Source organism: Thalia democratica, chromosome 4 (genome assembly GCF_965202585.1).
Source record: "Thalia democratica chromosome 4, ktThaDemo2.hap1.1, whole genome shotgun sequence".
Classification (NCBI taxonomy): domain Eukaryota; kingdom Metazoa; phylum Chordata; class Thaliacea; order Salpida; family Salpidae; genus Thalia; species Thalia democratica.
Genome location: NC_139168.1, coordinates 53670941 through 53685409, shown reverse-complemented (window position 1 = coordinate 53685409; position 14469 = coordinate 53670941). Strand labels below are relative to the sequence as shown.

Sequence of the window (14469 nt, the reverse complement as noted above, 5' to 3'; positions counted from 1 at the left end):
TACTCTAACAATGTTTTACATAAAAAAACAAAGTTATGAACACAATGAATCCTGAATTATCTAGTAATCTAACCAAAAAAATAAATATCTCATTTTGAATCTTAAGGTCAAAGGGGGGGGGGGGGGTTATTTAAACTTGATATTGGTCCTAAATCATTATTCTTTTAGAAAATATTACAAATATTTAATATGCATCGTAACAAACTAATGTAAACTAATAGATTAGTATTTCATGGATATAATTACTTCAACTTTTATGACTTACATCAAAAGCTCATTTGTAATTAAATAGGGTGATGTCCTCAATATCAAGCTGAAATTAATTTGTATTTGATGTCTTTTTTAATCTTGCACCAATATAGACCTGAAATTATATTATATTTGATAATTTGTTTTATAATATTCAATTAATAATTAATAAATTATTTATTTTATTAGCAAATAAATGGGAAATTACCTAATCAGCGACTTATTTGTGGAATAATCAGCAGATGAAAAACAGTTATATTTTATAAAAAAAAGTAAATTTTTAGGGGTCGTACAAAACAAAGTACAACAAGTTAAGAAGAAAGTAAAACAATAACCAATTAATTAAACCTTAATTAGCAAGAATAAAAATAAAAAAAGAAAAAATCTTCGATATATTTGTCACAATATGGCAAACAAATAGTGTTGTCCTAAGTGCTGCTAAAACACAAAAATATATTTTTGCCCAGATCTTTTATTTTAAGTTGAAATTTAAAAAAAATATATATAACCTTGAGATAATATAAAGAACTTTAAATTAAAAAAAAAAGAATTTTTTTTCTTTTTTGGTATTTCTTAAACAAAGGGAAAAATAATGCTAAAATGACCATTTTTTCAAAGGGCCGCTGCTTGAAAAATAATCCCAAATAAAATTTTACTTTGTTTGAAAGTCAAAGAAACGTTCAACTAAACTTAAAAGAAAAATTAATTTTAAAATAAATAATAAGAAAGATAGGGTGACTTGGCGTTTAGCCAACAGAACCTTCGCTCTACTGAGCACGAAAGATAGCTTTTTTAAATGAGGTAAAATCATTCAACCGTAAAAATTGATGCTAACAGCTAAACAATAAAACACAACAAAAATTTTTGAGTGAAACAATAAAATCTTAAAATATTTGAAGTTATAAACAGTGGTAATGGTGCCTTAGTTAACAGCACATAAATAAATAAAATTGATGTTAGCCAAACCTAAGAATGTAATAATAGTGTTAATATCATAGTTTTTTAAGTCCATTTGTTTAGTTGAAGTTCTCATAATTTATAAAACATATTTAGTTAATATATATTCCAGTTTATATATAGTTAATAAATTTAGTTGATATATAACATTTAAAAGCTTTAGGTATATACCATAAAAGTTTTTTTATTCTAATAAACTTTAGTTATTGATAGTTATTAGTTAAATAGTTTTATATAAACTCTGTTCTGCCAAAGTTTCAAATTTTTGTATTTATTCCAACAGACTTATAGGTAACACTTAGGTTTTCATTTAACACCTAGTGTTAAATTTTCTATACAAAATTGATTGACCCCTCCCTTAATAGCCTTAGTAAAAGTTTGTTTGTTTCTTTTCTCATTCAATTTAAATTTGCCTTTATGAAATCATTTGAAGTATATTGCTTTAAAAAAGATGGAGGATATCTATTTTAGTGAATTTTAAATTTCAGTAAGGTAATTTCAATTAGCTAATCTGGTTACTCTACTGACTTTAAAAAGAAAACTTTTAAAGAAACAAAAATTATAAACTCAAAATTTTTTGAGTCAAAGGGTGGCACCAGCAGATCAACTTTTTTTGATGAAAATATGGTAGTACTGGGTTTTGAAACCATGGAGGTGTTATGGTGCTGATTGCGCCTTAACCACTCGGCCATCGGAGCTTGCTACGATTGTCATATTTAGCTTGTATATATTTCATAACTTTATAAATTTTTTATAAAATTTCTGCACTCAATTACATTCTTAGATGTAAGTTAAAGAAATATATGCTAAAACAATTAACTAAATGTCTATTTTACTAATATAACTAAATAAACAAAATAAAAAATTAATTCCTAAAACAAACATAAGATACAAACTTTTTTATTTATAAAACAATTTGTTTACAACAACTTTGAAGTCGTTTTAAATGTTGTTTTGTGGTTGTTTAAGCCTAAAAGTTCATTTATTGTAAATTTTTTTATTAAACATGCTCAACTTACATTTTTAAACTAGTTTTCTAGTTTATGTGATAAAAACCTCTACTTAAGAAGTTTTAAAAGTTTTTTTGTATTTGTTTTTACCAAAATGTTTGTACTTTGTAAGATTATCGTTGTTATAACTGCTTACCAAACCATTTTAGATTGTTTATTGTCATAGAAAATTAAATTACCTATACAAACTATTACTAAGTTTAACTGCTTAACGGATTATTAAGCTATCTGAATTGTAATATATGTTGTCAATAAAGATTGTAGGTATAAATTTTTATGAAAAGTTATTTTCTTTGTTAAGTACAGTAATTGATTTTTTTTAAAAACTTTGTTTAAGAAAACATTAAAGACACTTTAATTGTGTTTTTGTTTCTGTTAAAAAGTTATTTCATGTAAGTTTATATACTATACTTGCGCAAACTACATTTTTATTATTTTTTGTAATTTTTGTAGTTTTTATATTAAAACTGTCTGTCTAATTTATGTACTAAAGCAATATTTTAGAATTTTGGATGCTATAACTTTGTTTTCGTGTCTATTAAACGTTGAAAGTACATTTATTCTCATATTCTCTACTTAAATTGCCTATAAAGCCATACCTCGCCTCGACCAATAACTAATGTTAAATATGTAGAAAAGGGTTCTAATAAGGACGTTTAAACAGTTTTTTGTGTTTATTTTAACTGAAAGACTAATTATTGAAAACATTTAATTGAAACTTTTAAAATTATTACTTATAACTACTAAAAATGAGTTTTAGTTAATATGTTTATAAACATTTTTTGTTTTTATTTTAAACATAAACTTTATTAATGTTATTTTTTATTTAAACTTGATCAAATTTTAACCTTTGAATCTATAAATTTGTTTTATTACGGTTTAATAGTTTCTCTTTTGTTTTAAGAGAAAAAGTATATTCGTTTACCAGTTTCAATAATTTTTTATACATTAAAGTCTAAATTCTTTTCAATATACAATTTATTGTTATACTTTAAGTAAGTAGATGTTACTTTTTATTAGTTTATATGCAAATAAGAATTAATAAATAAATTAATTTATGTTAAAAAAAATCGTGTAAAGAAATTAACGTAGAAAAATAATAATACATCAACTTATGCTTTTATTAAAAATATTTTAAAATCGTGTAATTTTGTTTTACACTAAATGTACAAAAATTATAAAAGTATTTGTTTAAAACTTTTAAATCACTCTTATGAGTTTTATTAAACAACATTCATTTTATCTTAATACTTAATTTATATATAAATTAATTTTTGAATAGGTAAGGTTGATTTTTACATGTATTTCTTAAATAAAATAATATTATTTAAATATTTTAACCTAAAAAACAGCATAACTAACTTGTACAAATAGTAAAAGTTAGATAAAGTATAGTGTAAGAATACAGTAAAAAATACTTGAAAATATGCCCGTTTAAAAACTGATATTTTAATTTAATTTATCCAACTCGCATTGGTTCCATCGCTATTTAACTATTTACGATAATGAATTTTCATATTAGTTAACAGTAAGCTTTTTTTAAATGTTGAACACTCTCTTGAAAAAAGCTATCTTTTGTGCTCAGTAGAGCGAAGGATCTGTTGGCTAAATGCCAAGCCACCCATTTGAGCTTCATGATTTTCCCACACTTTGTGGTATTTAGTGTTGAGATTTTAGCCTGTGAGTGTTCTCCAAATGGCGTGTCACCAAGGGTTTTTTTTTAATTTGTTTAAAAGATAGTTTTTTGTTTATTTATTTTTGGATAGTTAAAGTTAAATATTAATGGGGCAGGTAAAATTACATATGATGTAACACACTCACCCAGAAAATGTTTCTACCAGAAAAAAAAAGTTGCTTTTCACAGTTTTTTAATTCTCAATAACTTTTTTTAATTTTTAAGTACAAAGAAAAACAGTTCAATAGGTTCTATATAGGGAAGGACCATAGAAAAAAAAGTAAAAACAAGCTTAAAAAAAATTATTTTGACCTCCAGGTTTAAAAGTTTTTCAGTTCAATGTGAACTTAATAGTAAAATTTTCTCTGTTAAACTAAAATTTGCTTTTTATTTCAAGTAGAAAATAATTTGGTTATGCTTAACTGTAGGTAAGCACGCTTTGGTTCAATATACAGGAATTTTTTAGGTTTATTTTCAATGATATTCAATTTTATTTTGAAAATAAGTATAATTCAAGCCCTACTTATGTAGTTATATTACTAAATGTAGTTTTAGCTTGCACTTTAAGTGACTTTTCAACTGTATATAACAGTGTCATTTCAATAATGCAACTTTTAAACTTTTTTGTATTCTTTTAGTGTTATGGTTTATGTATGTTACATATTGCTGTAAATTTAGTATAAAAATTAACTTGTAGTATTATTTATTTAATTTATCTAATAATGTAAATTATAATTTAAAGTGACACTATCGTTAGACTTAAATAAAGCTTAACAAAAGGAGTTAATTTTTATACTAAGTTCACACCAATATTTAACATACATAAACCATAACACTAAAAGAATACAAAAAAGTTGAATTGTTGAAATGACACTGTTATATACAGTTGAAGAGTCACCTAAGGTGCCAGATAAAATTAAATTCAGTAATATAGATAAATAATATGAATAAACTTCAAAATTAAATTGAAAATAATTGAAATAAAGCTGAAAAATTCTTGTATATTGAACCAAAGTGTGCTCACCTAAAGTTAAGTATAACCAATGCTTTTTCCAAAAAAAAACTTCTTTCTACTTTAGTTTTGAAATGTTGTTGATTGTGTGTTTGTAACTGTATGACTATTGAAAAAGTTTTATTTTGAATTAGCTAAAAAACTTTTTACTGCAAATCAAATAGTTACAACCACATGACAATATAATGGAAACTTAAAAAAAAAAAAAAAACACATTTAAAGCAACCATGTTAGCTCTGTTGACAATTTATATTAAAACTCTATTTAACTTAGGGCTTAGGAGGGTAGGTTATTTTTTTACAAAAGTTGAGACATAGTTCACTTTGATATTAGTTAGTTGACATAATTTTGTAGGCTTGATGTAATGTGGTTTTAATTTTGAAGATATAGTATTTTTTTGTAAAAAGTTTCATGTACAAACATATGAATCACAATTATTTCACTGTCAATCTAAGTTAATAAAATATCTACATTTTCCTTTATTTTTAACTTTTTGACTTCAAGTTTTTGAAAATGTTCCTTGAATTATAAGAAAATATACTACTCTAACTATTTAAAAACTAATTGCAAATAAAAACTTTATCTTTATTAGCATAAGTGCACTTTGGATTGAACTTTACAAAAATATTGATATTAAGACTGTAAATTACTCCTAATATAGAGTACTTTGGTAAATTTTGTAACAGCAGTGACAAATGAGAAGGAAATAACTCCTTGTTTTTAAACAACTTCATAGTATTAATACACATGCTCTTATTGAATGTATAAATGAAAAAAAAAACAGAAGCCGAAAACTGCTCTTATTTCACAACACAGTATACATAGGTAGTAGTTTAATAAGATTCCAAAAACAAATAACATCCATATTTCAAAAACATCATTAATATTAAACCGGCCTACACCAGCAAAAAAGTTTCTGACTACTTCAGCAACAAAAGTAAATGCTCGGAAGTATTTGACGCAAATTTTATTTATAAATAAACTTGCTCTGCAGATCAGAGCATCTCTTACATTGGAGAAACATCACAGCAAATCATCCAACAATTTACAGACCACTGCGGAACAAATAAAACAGTGCAATATTTGAACATCTTTTTAATTGCACACCCTGTCAAAACTCTTAAATAGTTCAAAACTTAGTTTTGAAATGATGTAACGTGGCAAACTCTACTGCCTGGAATCAATATTGATTGAGGAAGAGCGACCTAATTTAAATACGCAAATAGCATTAAATGGAAAAGCAAAATTATTAACAATTTATTAATAAACATACCTTTACTTAAGTTTTACTTGCTAAATCTCTAAATTTTGTATTAATTTGAATTTATTCATACATTATAATTTAAAGTTATTTTTTAAGCTGTTTACTAACCAAATTTTTTTTCAAATTTCATTTAACATTTACCACTTGAGAATGAAACTAGTATAGTTTTGAAAAGCTTTATGAAATTAAATATAAAACAAAATGAGTAATCTGTTAATAATATGTTGCAAATGGTATACAAATACATTTAAAGTAGGTTTACAGTATCTTTTAAATGTTGTTATACTATTTAACACATTTTTTTGGGTAGCTGTCAAATTTGCACAAGTGTAAAAAATTGTACAAGGGGACAAAATTGCACAAAGATACTTTTGCAAAAAGACACTTTTTCACAAGTGGACAAAATTGCACAGAGACATTTTTGCTTAAGTTGATTTTTTTTATTACTTTGAAGTCGGCAGATACTGATGGACCTGTTAACTTATTTTTTGTCTTAAGCTCTTCTTAGTCTTAATCATTTCTATTAGTATAGTAATCACTTAAATAGTAACTTAAATTACAAACAACTGGTTATAAGTTGCACAGCACAGTTTAATATACAATATTTAATAACAAATATTATTTAAAAAATACGTATTAAATCAAGTGAAATTGTACAAAAAGTTTTTAAAGCTAAAGAATAATTTACTAATTTGGTACTTTCTTTTAAAGCAGCAATTTTATAAAAGTTCAAACGCTTAACTTAATTCCACTCAATGATTCAATTCAATTCAAAGTGATGGAAAGTATTGTGTCATTCATCAGAGTTCATCAGTAACTGACCGTTGCTACAACAAGAATGGCATTTTGTATCAAAAATTGGTTGTTAAGCAAATGTCATAGTGCTTTAACAAATTTTAACTTCACAGTGTTACAACTACTTAATTTGTAAACTTATTTACTATTATCACAAAGCAGGGACAATTAGCGATTTCAGCACATTTTCCTTTCTTTGTTAGCCCTTTTTTGGCATTCTTGGCCAGGCTTCAATGATAAGCCTCTAGTCATGAGTAGACAGTAAAAAAAAATCACATACTGGTTTGCCTAACTCCTACTGATGTAACTCATTAAACTGCTTCTCTTCTCTTGCAGCTGAAACAGGTTGCCCGCCTGCAACTTGTCACACTTCTCTAGACACTGCTGGTGATCTCACAAATGTCACGAATCCATGACATGACATTTTTTTTTTTTTTTTTTTAAGTACCAAATTGAAAATTATACTACTTTTGAAGATATTAAAAAAAAAGAGAGAAAAACTTATACTAAATTTGTACAGGTATTTTAACAAAAAAAAATATTTTAAATGCAATAACTAAAAAAAAAACAACTACTAATAGAATCATTTAATAAACTAGTTACAAGAAGCAACAAATAGAAAGAAAATAAAATTATATCCAGTTGTTTTCCATTCACTACTCTTAGACGCTTAAAAATAACCAAAAAAAAATTATAATATATAAACGCTTAAAAAGACCAAAAAAAAACATACTTACGCCCAATGAACACTTAGAATTCACCCGAGCTAGATGCTTTGGCATAACTTATGGGGACTTTTTCTTCCCTCAAGTTGTACGTTTCAGTTTCCTCACAAGTTGTAACTCTGGGAACATACGCTTTCACGTTCCTTATAAAAACCTTTACTAACCCAGAATTCTTTTGAACAATCATACTTTGCTATGAACAAGAAAGCACTTTATATGGACCATGGTAGAGTGTGCTAAGTTTCTACTTATTTTGTCCCTTAAGCCAAACCCATTTGCATTCAAAAATCCCTGGTTCATAGTATGATTTATTATTGTGGAGCTTAAATTGCCTACCAATTTTAGCCATCATATTCAAAAACACTTTAGTTTCTAGAGTGTTGTGTGTGGTGATAACGTCAGTACCCTCAATTTTGTCAAACATCACTCTCCCCGAGAGATTCTGGGCCGTCCCTAGAGCATATTGAGCTGGGGTATTTAGGTGAACCTTCAACAAAGGTATTGTTTAAAGCTGCCGTTATCAGACGCAAATGCAAAGCCCAATTTGTCTTATCAGATAACGCGCAAAGTGCAACATTGATAGTCTTATGCCTTAATGAAACCGTTAGATTGAGGGCTGTATGGGGATACTAAACGATGATCTATCCCTAACTGCTCGAACGCTTCAGTTAACGCGGTGTTAACAAATTCACAACCGTTATTGGAAACAACTACTTGAGGGACCCCAAACGGACCTACCCAGCATTGAAAAAAAGCATTCCTGGCAGTCAAAGCTTTCTTATCTGTGATCAATTGCATATTCTGGAAGCCTTATGTATTCAATCTTTAAGGCCCAGTTTATGTAAGCAGAAAAAGTTCGTTTACCAAACTAGACTTTTTAAATCCTTATATTAGTAATTTTAAAGTAATTAGTTTCTTGTTAAACTTTATTTTTAAGCATAGTTTTAATTTAAAATTTTTATTGCTTCTTTATTTAGATTGTTTTAATTATACTGAGTTTTATTAGTATACCAAATTTGTTTAGCATTAGAACTTATTTAATTTTAAACATTTGATTATTACGTCATTTTATATCTTAAAACTTTAAACTGCAGTATAATTTTATTTCAATTTGTGTTCATTGCAATCCAGTAGGAAACAATTTCTGACGAGTCCTATTTGAAAGTACTTAAATAAATTTAAATAATATGAAATGCATTCTGTTATATATTTTTAATAAGTTATGCACCGGAAAAAAGCTGTTAAAAATATAAAATTCAGTATTTTAACAAAATGGTAATTTATATTTTATTTATTTTTTATTTTTTAATTTTACAAACTATAATTAATTTTTTCTAGTTGCTAGTATATGTTTTGTTTTCTACTGAATTGAAAATGTTTGTTTTTTAATAAACAAAAGATCTCTTCAAAGCGTTTGTATAAGAATGAGACTGATTTTTTTGATGGTTCTAACCATTTTTTATTTTTACAAAACTTTAGTGCCCTAAATGTATACAATTTAGATCTTTTTAACTCGTTTAGTTTTTATTACACTAAAAATGCTACAGAGTACATATCAAAATTATCTTTCAGGAGTGCATAACTAAATAAATGAATACTAAAAGCTAAGAAAGCAGAGTCTTTTCAAGCCAGAATAAAAGCAAGTTTTTTTTACATAAGTATACGTTTCTGCAGATATGCAGAAACGTACCAAGCTACATGCCTGGTATAAAATATAAGATACTTTTTATAAAACAAAACAAAATCTATTTATTTTGAGATATAACAAGTAAAAGTATTGTAAAAAAATTCATATACAACCGTATTGAATCAAAAATTTTCAAGGCCAATTTTCTTGAAATTTTGAAAAATTTTCAAGAGATATTCTTTTCAATTTTACAGACACCTTGTAGGAAACGGATTAAAAATAAGCCATAACAAAAATTTATAGCAAATTTTTTTAAATAAATGTTTTTGTTTATTTTTTTTAAATTTTTTTTCACAAAATTTTTAAAATTAGTTTTCTACAAGATGTTAAAAATTTATAAAAGATAACTCGAATCTTGAAACAATTGCTCAAAAACTGAAGGAAGAGATATGTTTTTTGTGAAATAGTCTATTTTGTGTTTTTAGTTTAGGCCTCCAAAAGAATCTATTGCATGCTTTAATATTGATTGCTCATATCTCAAAAGTTACTTCTAATTTCAACAAGCGGTAGAAAGTAACAAGTAGCTTATCAAAGTATTTAAATATTAAGATTGATTTTGAAAGAGTGTTTTAGCCCCCTCCCTCTTAAACCTTTAATGCTTAAAATAACTTAAAAAATACACTAATTTGTTATAAAAAGGTTATTAATTTATCTTAATGAATTTTTGCAGAACTTAATTTTTTACTCTAAGTTTTTAATGGGTAACTACCTACAACCACAAACACCTCCTTTATCTCTAAGAAGAACTACAAGTAATAAAAAACGTTCATTTGTAGAGGAAGACAGCCAAAGGAGTTTAGTTGTAAAGACAAAGAAAAGAAAAAGTAACACAACGAGTCAGTACATCTATAATCAGCTTTTTCAGAATGGAGAGGGTAGCGATATCACTGTAAAAGCTTTTAAAAAAGAATGGAAACTTCATAAAGTTTATCTGAAACAAGCTTTGTACTTTAGAACAATGTTTAGTGGTGATTGGAAAGAAAAAAATCAAAAAGAAGTAGAGCTTATTGTTCCTGACAGCAAGATAACAATAGAAGCTCTTAATACAGCTTTTGGGTATTTATATTCTGACATTATTGAGGTAGACCAAACCACAGCAGAGTCAGTATTAGCAGCTGCCTCGTTAATACAATTTGAAGGGCTAATGCATGCATGTTCTCAAGTAATGTTAGAAACAATAAGCTCTAAAAATGTTTCCAAATTTTATGAGAGTAGTAGATTGTATGGACAGCAGATTGTTGAAAATAACTGTATTGCATGGCTTGAAAACAACATAATGCTCCAAGCTATGAAAGGAACTCACATTGCAATTGAGAATGAACTTATGATTAGAATTCTCAGTTCTACAAAACTTTTTGTTATTCAGGTAATTGTTTAATAATTTCTTAAATAATGTAAATTCAAATCAGGGTGCCATCCACTCAGATAGTTTCAAAATTTTGAAAAATTCAGGTTACTTTTTTGTTAAAACTTGAATAAGATTGATTAGATCAAGTTGTAAAAACTTAATATTTCTTAGTTAAATTTTTAATTTTAATTTAAATTTTATTAATTTTGTTTTAGCTGTCAAGTAAAATTTTTCACTTTACAGCTAACTGTGCTTTAATTAAATATTTAAAGTTTTATGAGTGCAGAAGTTTAAACTTATAATGATATCATATACATTTAAGAAAATTAAACTTTATGTTGTGCAGTTTTCATATTATTTTGGGGTTTATATACGTTAGGCTGAATCTTTTTTTTTATAAGTTTTGTCAAAATGTCAGTTTTTGTCAGTTCAAATGCTTAAAGTTTTTTAGAATTCTTAAAGTACTTAAAATTTGTGTTTGATTATAAATCATTTCTTATTTCTTATTATAAATAATCTAATTTTTTATTATGTATATCTTAAAAATAGCTTTTTTGTAGTACATATATAGAAATTTTATTATAACTAATGCACTATAGGCAAAATTTCAGGGCTTTTCACTACAAATGCTTAAAAGTTTTGAGAATCAAACTTTTGAATATTATAAAAAAACCTATGAACAAAATTTATCATACTTGTTGTATTTGCTTTTGAAAATATATATTTGGTTAATCCTTTTTATAGTAAAAAAATAGTTTGTTCCAAGATTTCAAACATAAATGTAAAATATTGTTTACTAGTTCATGACGTTTCCATTTCCAGCAACTCAAGTTCTTATAATATTTAACAGGAACCATATCTAATAAAATCATTTGAAAATTGACAAAACAAAAAGATACAAAAAACTTTTAATATTAAAAAACTATTAAAACTAAACTAATAGACTACTTTTTTAAGGTCATAGGGGGAGGAGTAAACAACTTTTTTACAATTTATTTTTATCTTGTTGAGTTTTAACTGTGCTACAAGTTGATTTTTACAGATTTTTAACATGAAAATTTTTGAGATAAAGCTAAGTAAAGTTTGAGAGTAAGGTTCCTTCTGACAGGAGAAAACTAAAACAGTGAATGATTACAAATCACTAAAAATCTATTTCCTTCTTTTTTAGTTTTTCGAGATAAATACATCGAGTTTTTAGTAAATGTTGCTTGAAATATTTATAAAATTTTGTAGTAATAAATTCTAAATAAATTAGATACATTTATTTATTTGTTAATTTTTGAAAAAGAAGTCAATAGTTTGACAATTCTTTATACTCAAAAAATACAACAAAACAGATTTATTTTTTTTGAAATTTATTTGATTACTTACAAGTAAGTCTTATTAAAATTTTTATTATACTTAATTAAACTGAAATGAAATTGAAATAAAAGTATAATGTACTTATAAAGTTAAAGTTTGAAATATAAAATTGCGTAATAATGTAATCAAGTCTTAAAGTTAATTAAATGCTAATACTAAACAGTTTTGCTGTACTAATAGAACTTGTTAGATTAAAATCAAGCTAAAATAAACCAGCGATAAAAACTAGCAATAAACATAAAACTACACTTTAAGGAACCAATTACTAAAAGATAGAATGCAAGTAAGACTTTTGCATAAAGACTGGAAGTCTTATACATTCAATCTTTAATGCCCAGTTTATATAAACAGAAAAAGTTCGTATATCAAACTAGACTTTTTAAATCGTTATATATTAAGTAATTGTAATGTAATTGATTCTTAAATTTTAAAAAGTGTATTTTTATTTTTGTTGTTAGTTTTTATCGCTGGTAATTTTGCTTGATTTTTATCTAACAAGTTCTATTAGTACAGCAAAATTATTTAGTATTAGCATTTAGTTAATTTTTACACTTGATTATTACATCATTTTATATTTAAACTTTAATGTTATTAGTACATTATACTTTAATTTAAATTCAGTTTAATTTAGTAAGATAAAATTTTTGAAAAGACTTACTTAAAAGTACTCAAATAAATTTAAGAAAAAATGAAATGTGTTATATTATGTTTTTGAATAAGTTATGCACAGGAAAAAAGTTGTTCAAATTCCTTATATGAGAATATATCAATTACATCCAAACGATTAAAGTTGAATTATTAATTTAGATAATTGTTTAGGTTATTAACTTATGTTTGAAATAATCTGAAGTATGTTTTATATAAAATATTTTGTCAGATATCAAAGTTAGTAGTCTGTATTAAAACTGTAGTTTTAATTACTCTTACTAGTTAAATTCCTGTATTCAAAAATATTCATTAAAGTTTTGTTAAAATAATATTAATTTTAACTAGGTGGAAATGGACGTCTATGCCATGCTTAGAAAATGGATGCTGTCACAGATGGTGAAAAAAAAAACTTTTTTATCTATGCCAGTAATTACTTCTACTAAGCAAGATACAAAATCTGTTAAGAAGTATTTTAGGGATAGATATACTGCATCTGGTAAGTGCTTTCTGGAAACTGAAGAAGGTAAGGATTACTTGGAAGTATTTAAGCAATTAAGGCTATCTAACATATTAAGGGATTATGGATGCTGCAAGGAAGTTGAAGCTGATGGTATTTTACCAAAAACTATGATCTGGTCGTTCTACCGACAAAGGTATTAATATTTCTAAGTTTATACATATATTTATTTAATTAGTTTATGTGTATCTCAATATACTTATGTTTATATAAGCTCTATTTTGAAATGAAAGTTTTAAATTTTAATAAAATAATTTTCACAGTACTTTTCTTTACTTAACTGACGTATTTTTCTGTGTGTTAAACGAAAGTAAAACACAGAAAAATATGTCAGTTTAATAAAGAAAAGTGTAAATTGTTTTTATGAAAATTCCAGCAAACTTACTTCGCTAGGATCTTTGTTAACAAACGTTAAGCTTGAAATTTTGAATATTTATTTCATATTTTTTTAAATTATAACATTTTATCATCAATGTTTGCTTAGAATTACTTTTCCAAAAGAAGTATAATTTAGTATTGAATTGTTTTACATATAGATGGCAAGAAATGCTAAAGGTTGAAAGTGGGGTAGACAAAGGACCAACCAACCAAGATCATTTGGATAAGAACAGTCTTAGGTGTGGTAGACAAATTATTAGGGATATTGACCACTGCTGGCGGTGGAATGGATATAATTTTGGTATGGATATTTTGGTGTCTTATTCATCTAAACCTCCCCGAACATTTACACTAAAGCGAAATGTTGAGTCACATCACTGCGTTTCTTCAGTTTCTTTGACCCAAAAAAGAGGGATTTTGTTTAGCTTAAAGGCATTTTGTTTAGATGCGCAAGGTCATATAACGTACAGCAAAACCAGTGAGGAGCAGCATTTGTTACTGGACAAAGACGAAGAAGTTAAAGTACTTGTTTTAGATGTAAAATCTCCTGTAAAGTTGCCATTGTATGTTTCAGCTGTTTTTAAGACTACTGCAAATAAAGAAATAAATGTAGAGACTGCTTAGTTTAGTTTTTCATTTAAAAAATGTTAGTGCATTTTAATTTACGTCCATTTTAAGTTCAAGTTAAGATTGCTTGATAATTGATTAAAAATCAACTATTATTAAGTTTATTGCAAGTTTTTTGTTTTAACTATTTTTATACACCAAAAAAAAAAGTCTTTAAAATTTCTATATTATTATTTTTATAGTAAAGAATAACTCAAAATGATTTAAAAAAAGTT

The 14469-nt window shown here is 25.7% G+C and overlaps 1 protein-coding gene across 1 annotated transcript; it reads left to right on the top strand.

The window, feature by feature from the left end:
* The first annotated feature begins 10050 nt into the window (after positions 1-10050).
* LOC145834086 (germ cell-less protein-like 1) lies at positions 10051-14387 on the top strand. Its single transcript, XM_082941425.1, has 3 exons — positions 10051-10740; positions 13078-13385; positions 13786-14387. Exons 1-3 carry the CDS (start codon positions 10072-10074, stop codon positions 14249-14251), a joined length of 1443 nt encoding a protein of 480 aa, XP_082797551.1. The 5' UTR covers positions 10051-10071; the 3' UTR covers positions 14252-14387.
* The last annotated feature ends 82 nt before the right edge of the window (positions 14388-14469 follow it).

Coding starts and splice junctions, on each gene's coding strand:
- LOC145834086 (XM_082941425.1), top strand. CDS start 10,072: ATGGGTAACTACCTACAACCACAAACACCTCCTTTATCTCTAAGAAGA. Junction 10,741..13,077: donor CAAAACTTTTTGTTATTCAG/GTAATTGTTTAA, acceptor AATTTTAACTAG/GTGGAAATGGACGTCTATGC. Junction 13,386..13,785: donor TGGTCGTTCTACCGACAAAG/GTATTAATATTT, acceptor TTTTACATATAG/ATGGCAAGAAATGCTAAAGG.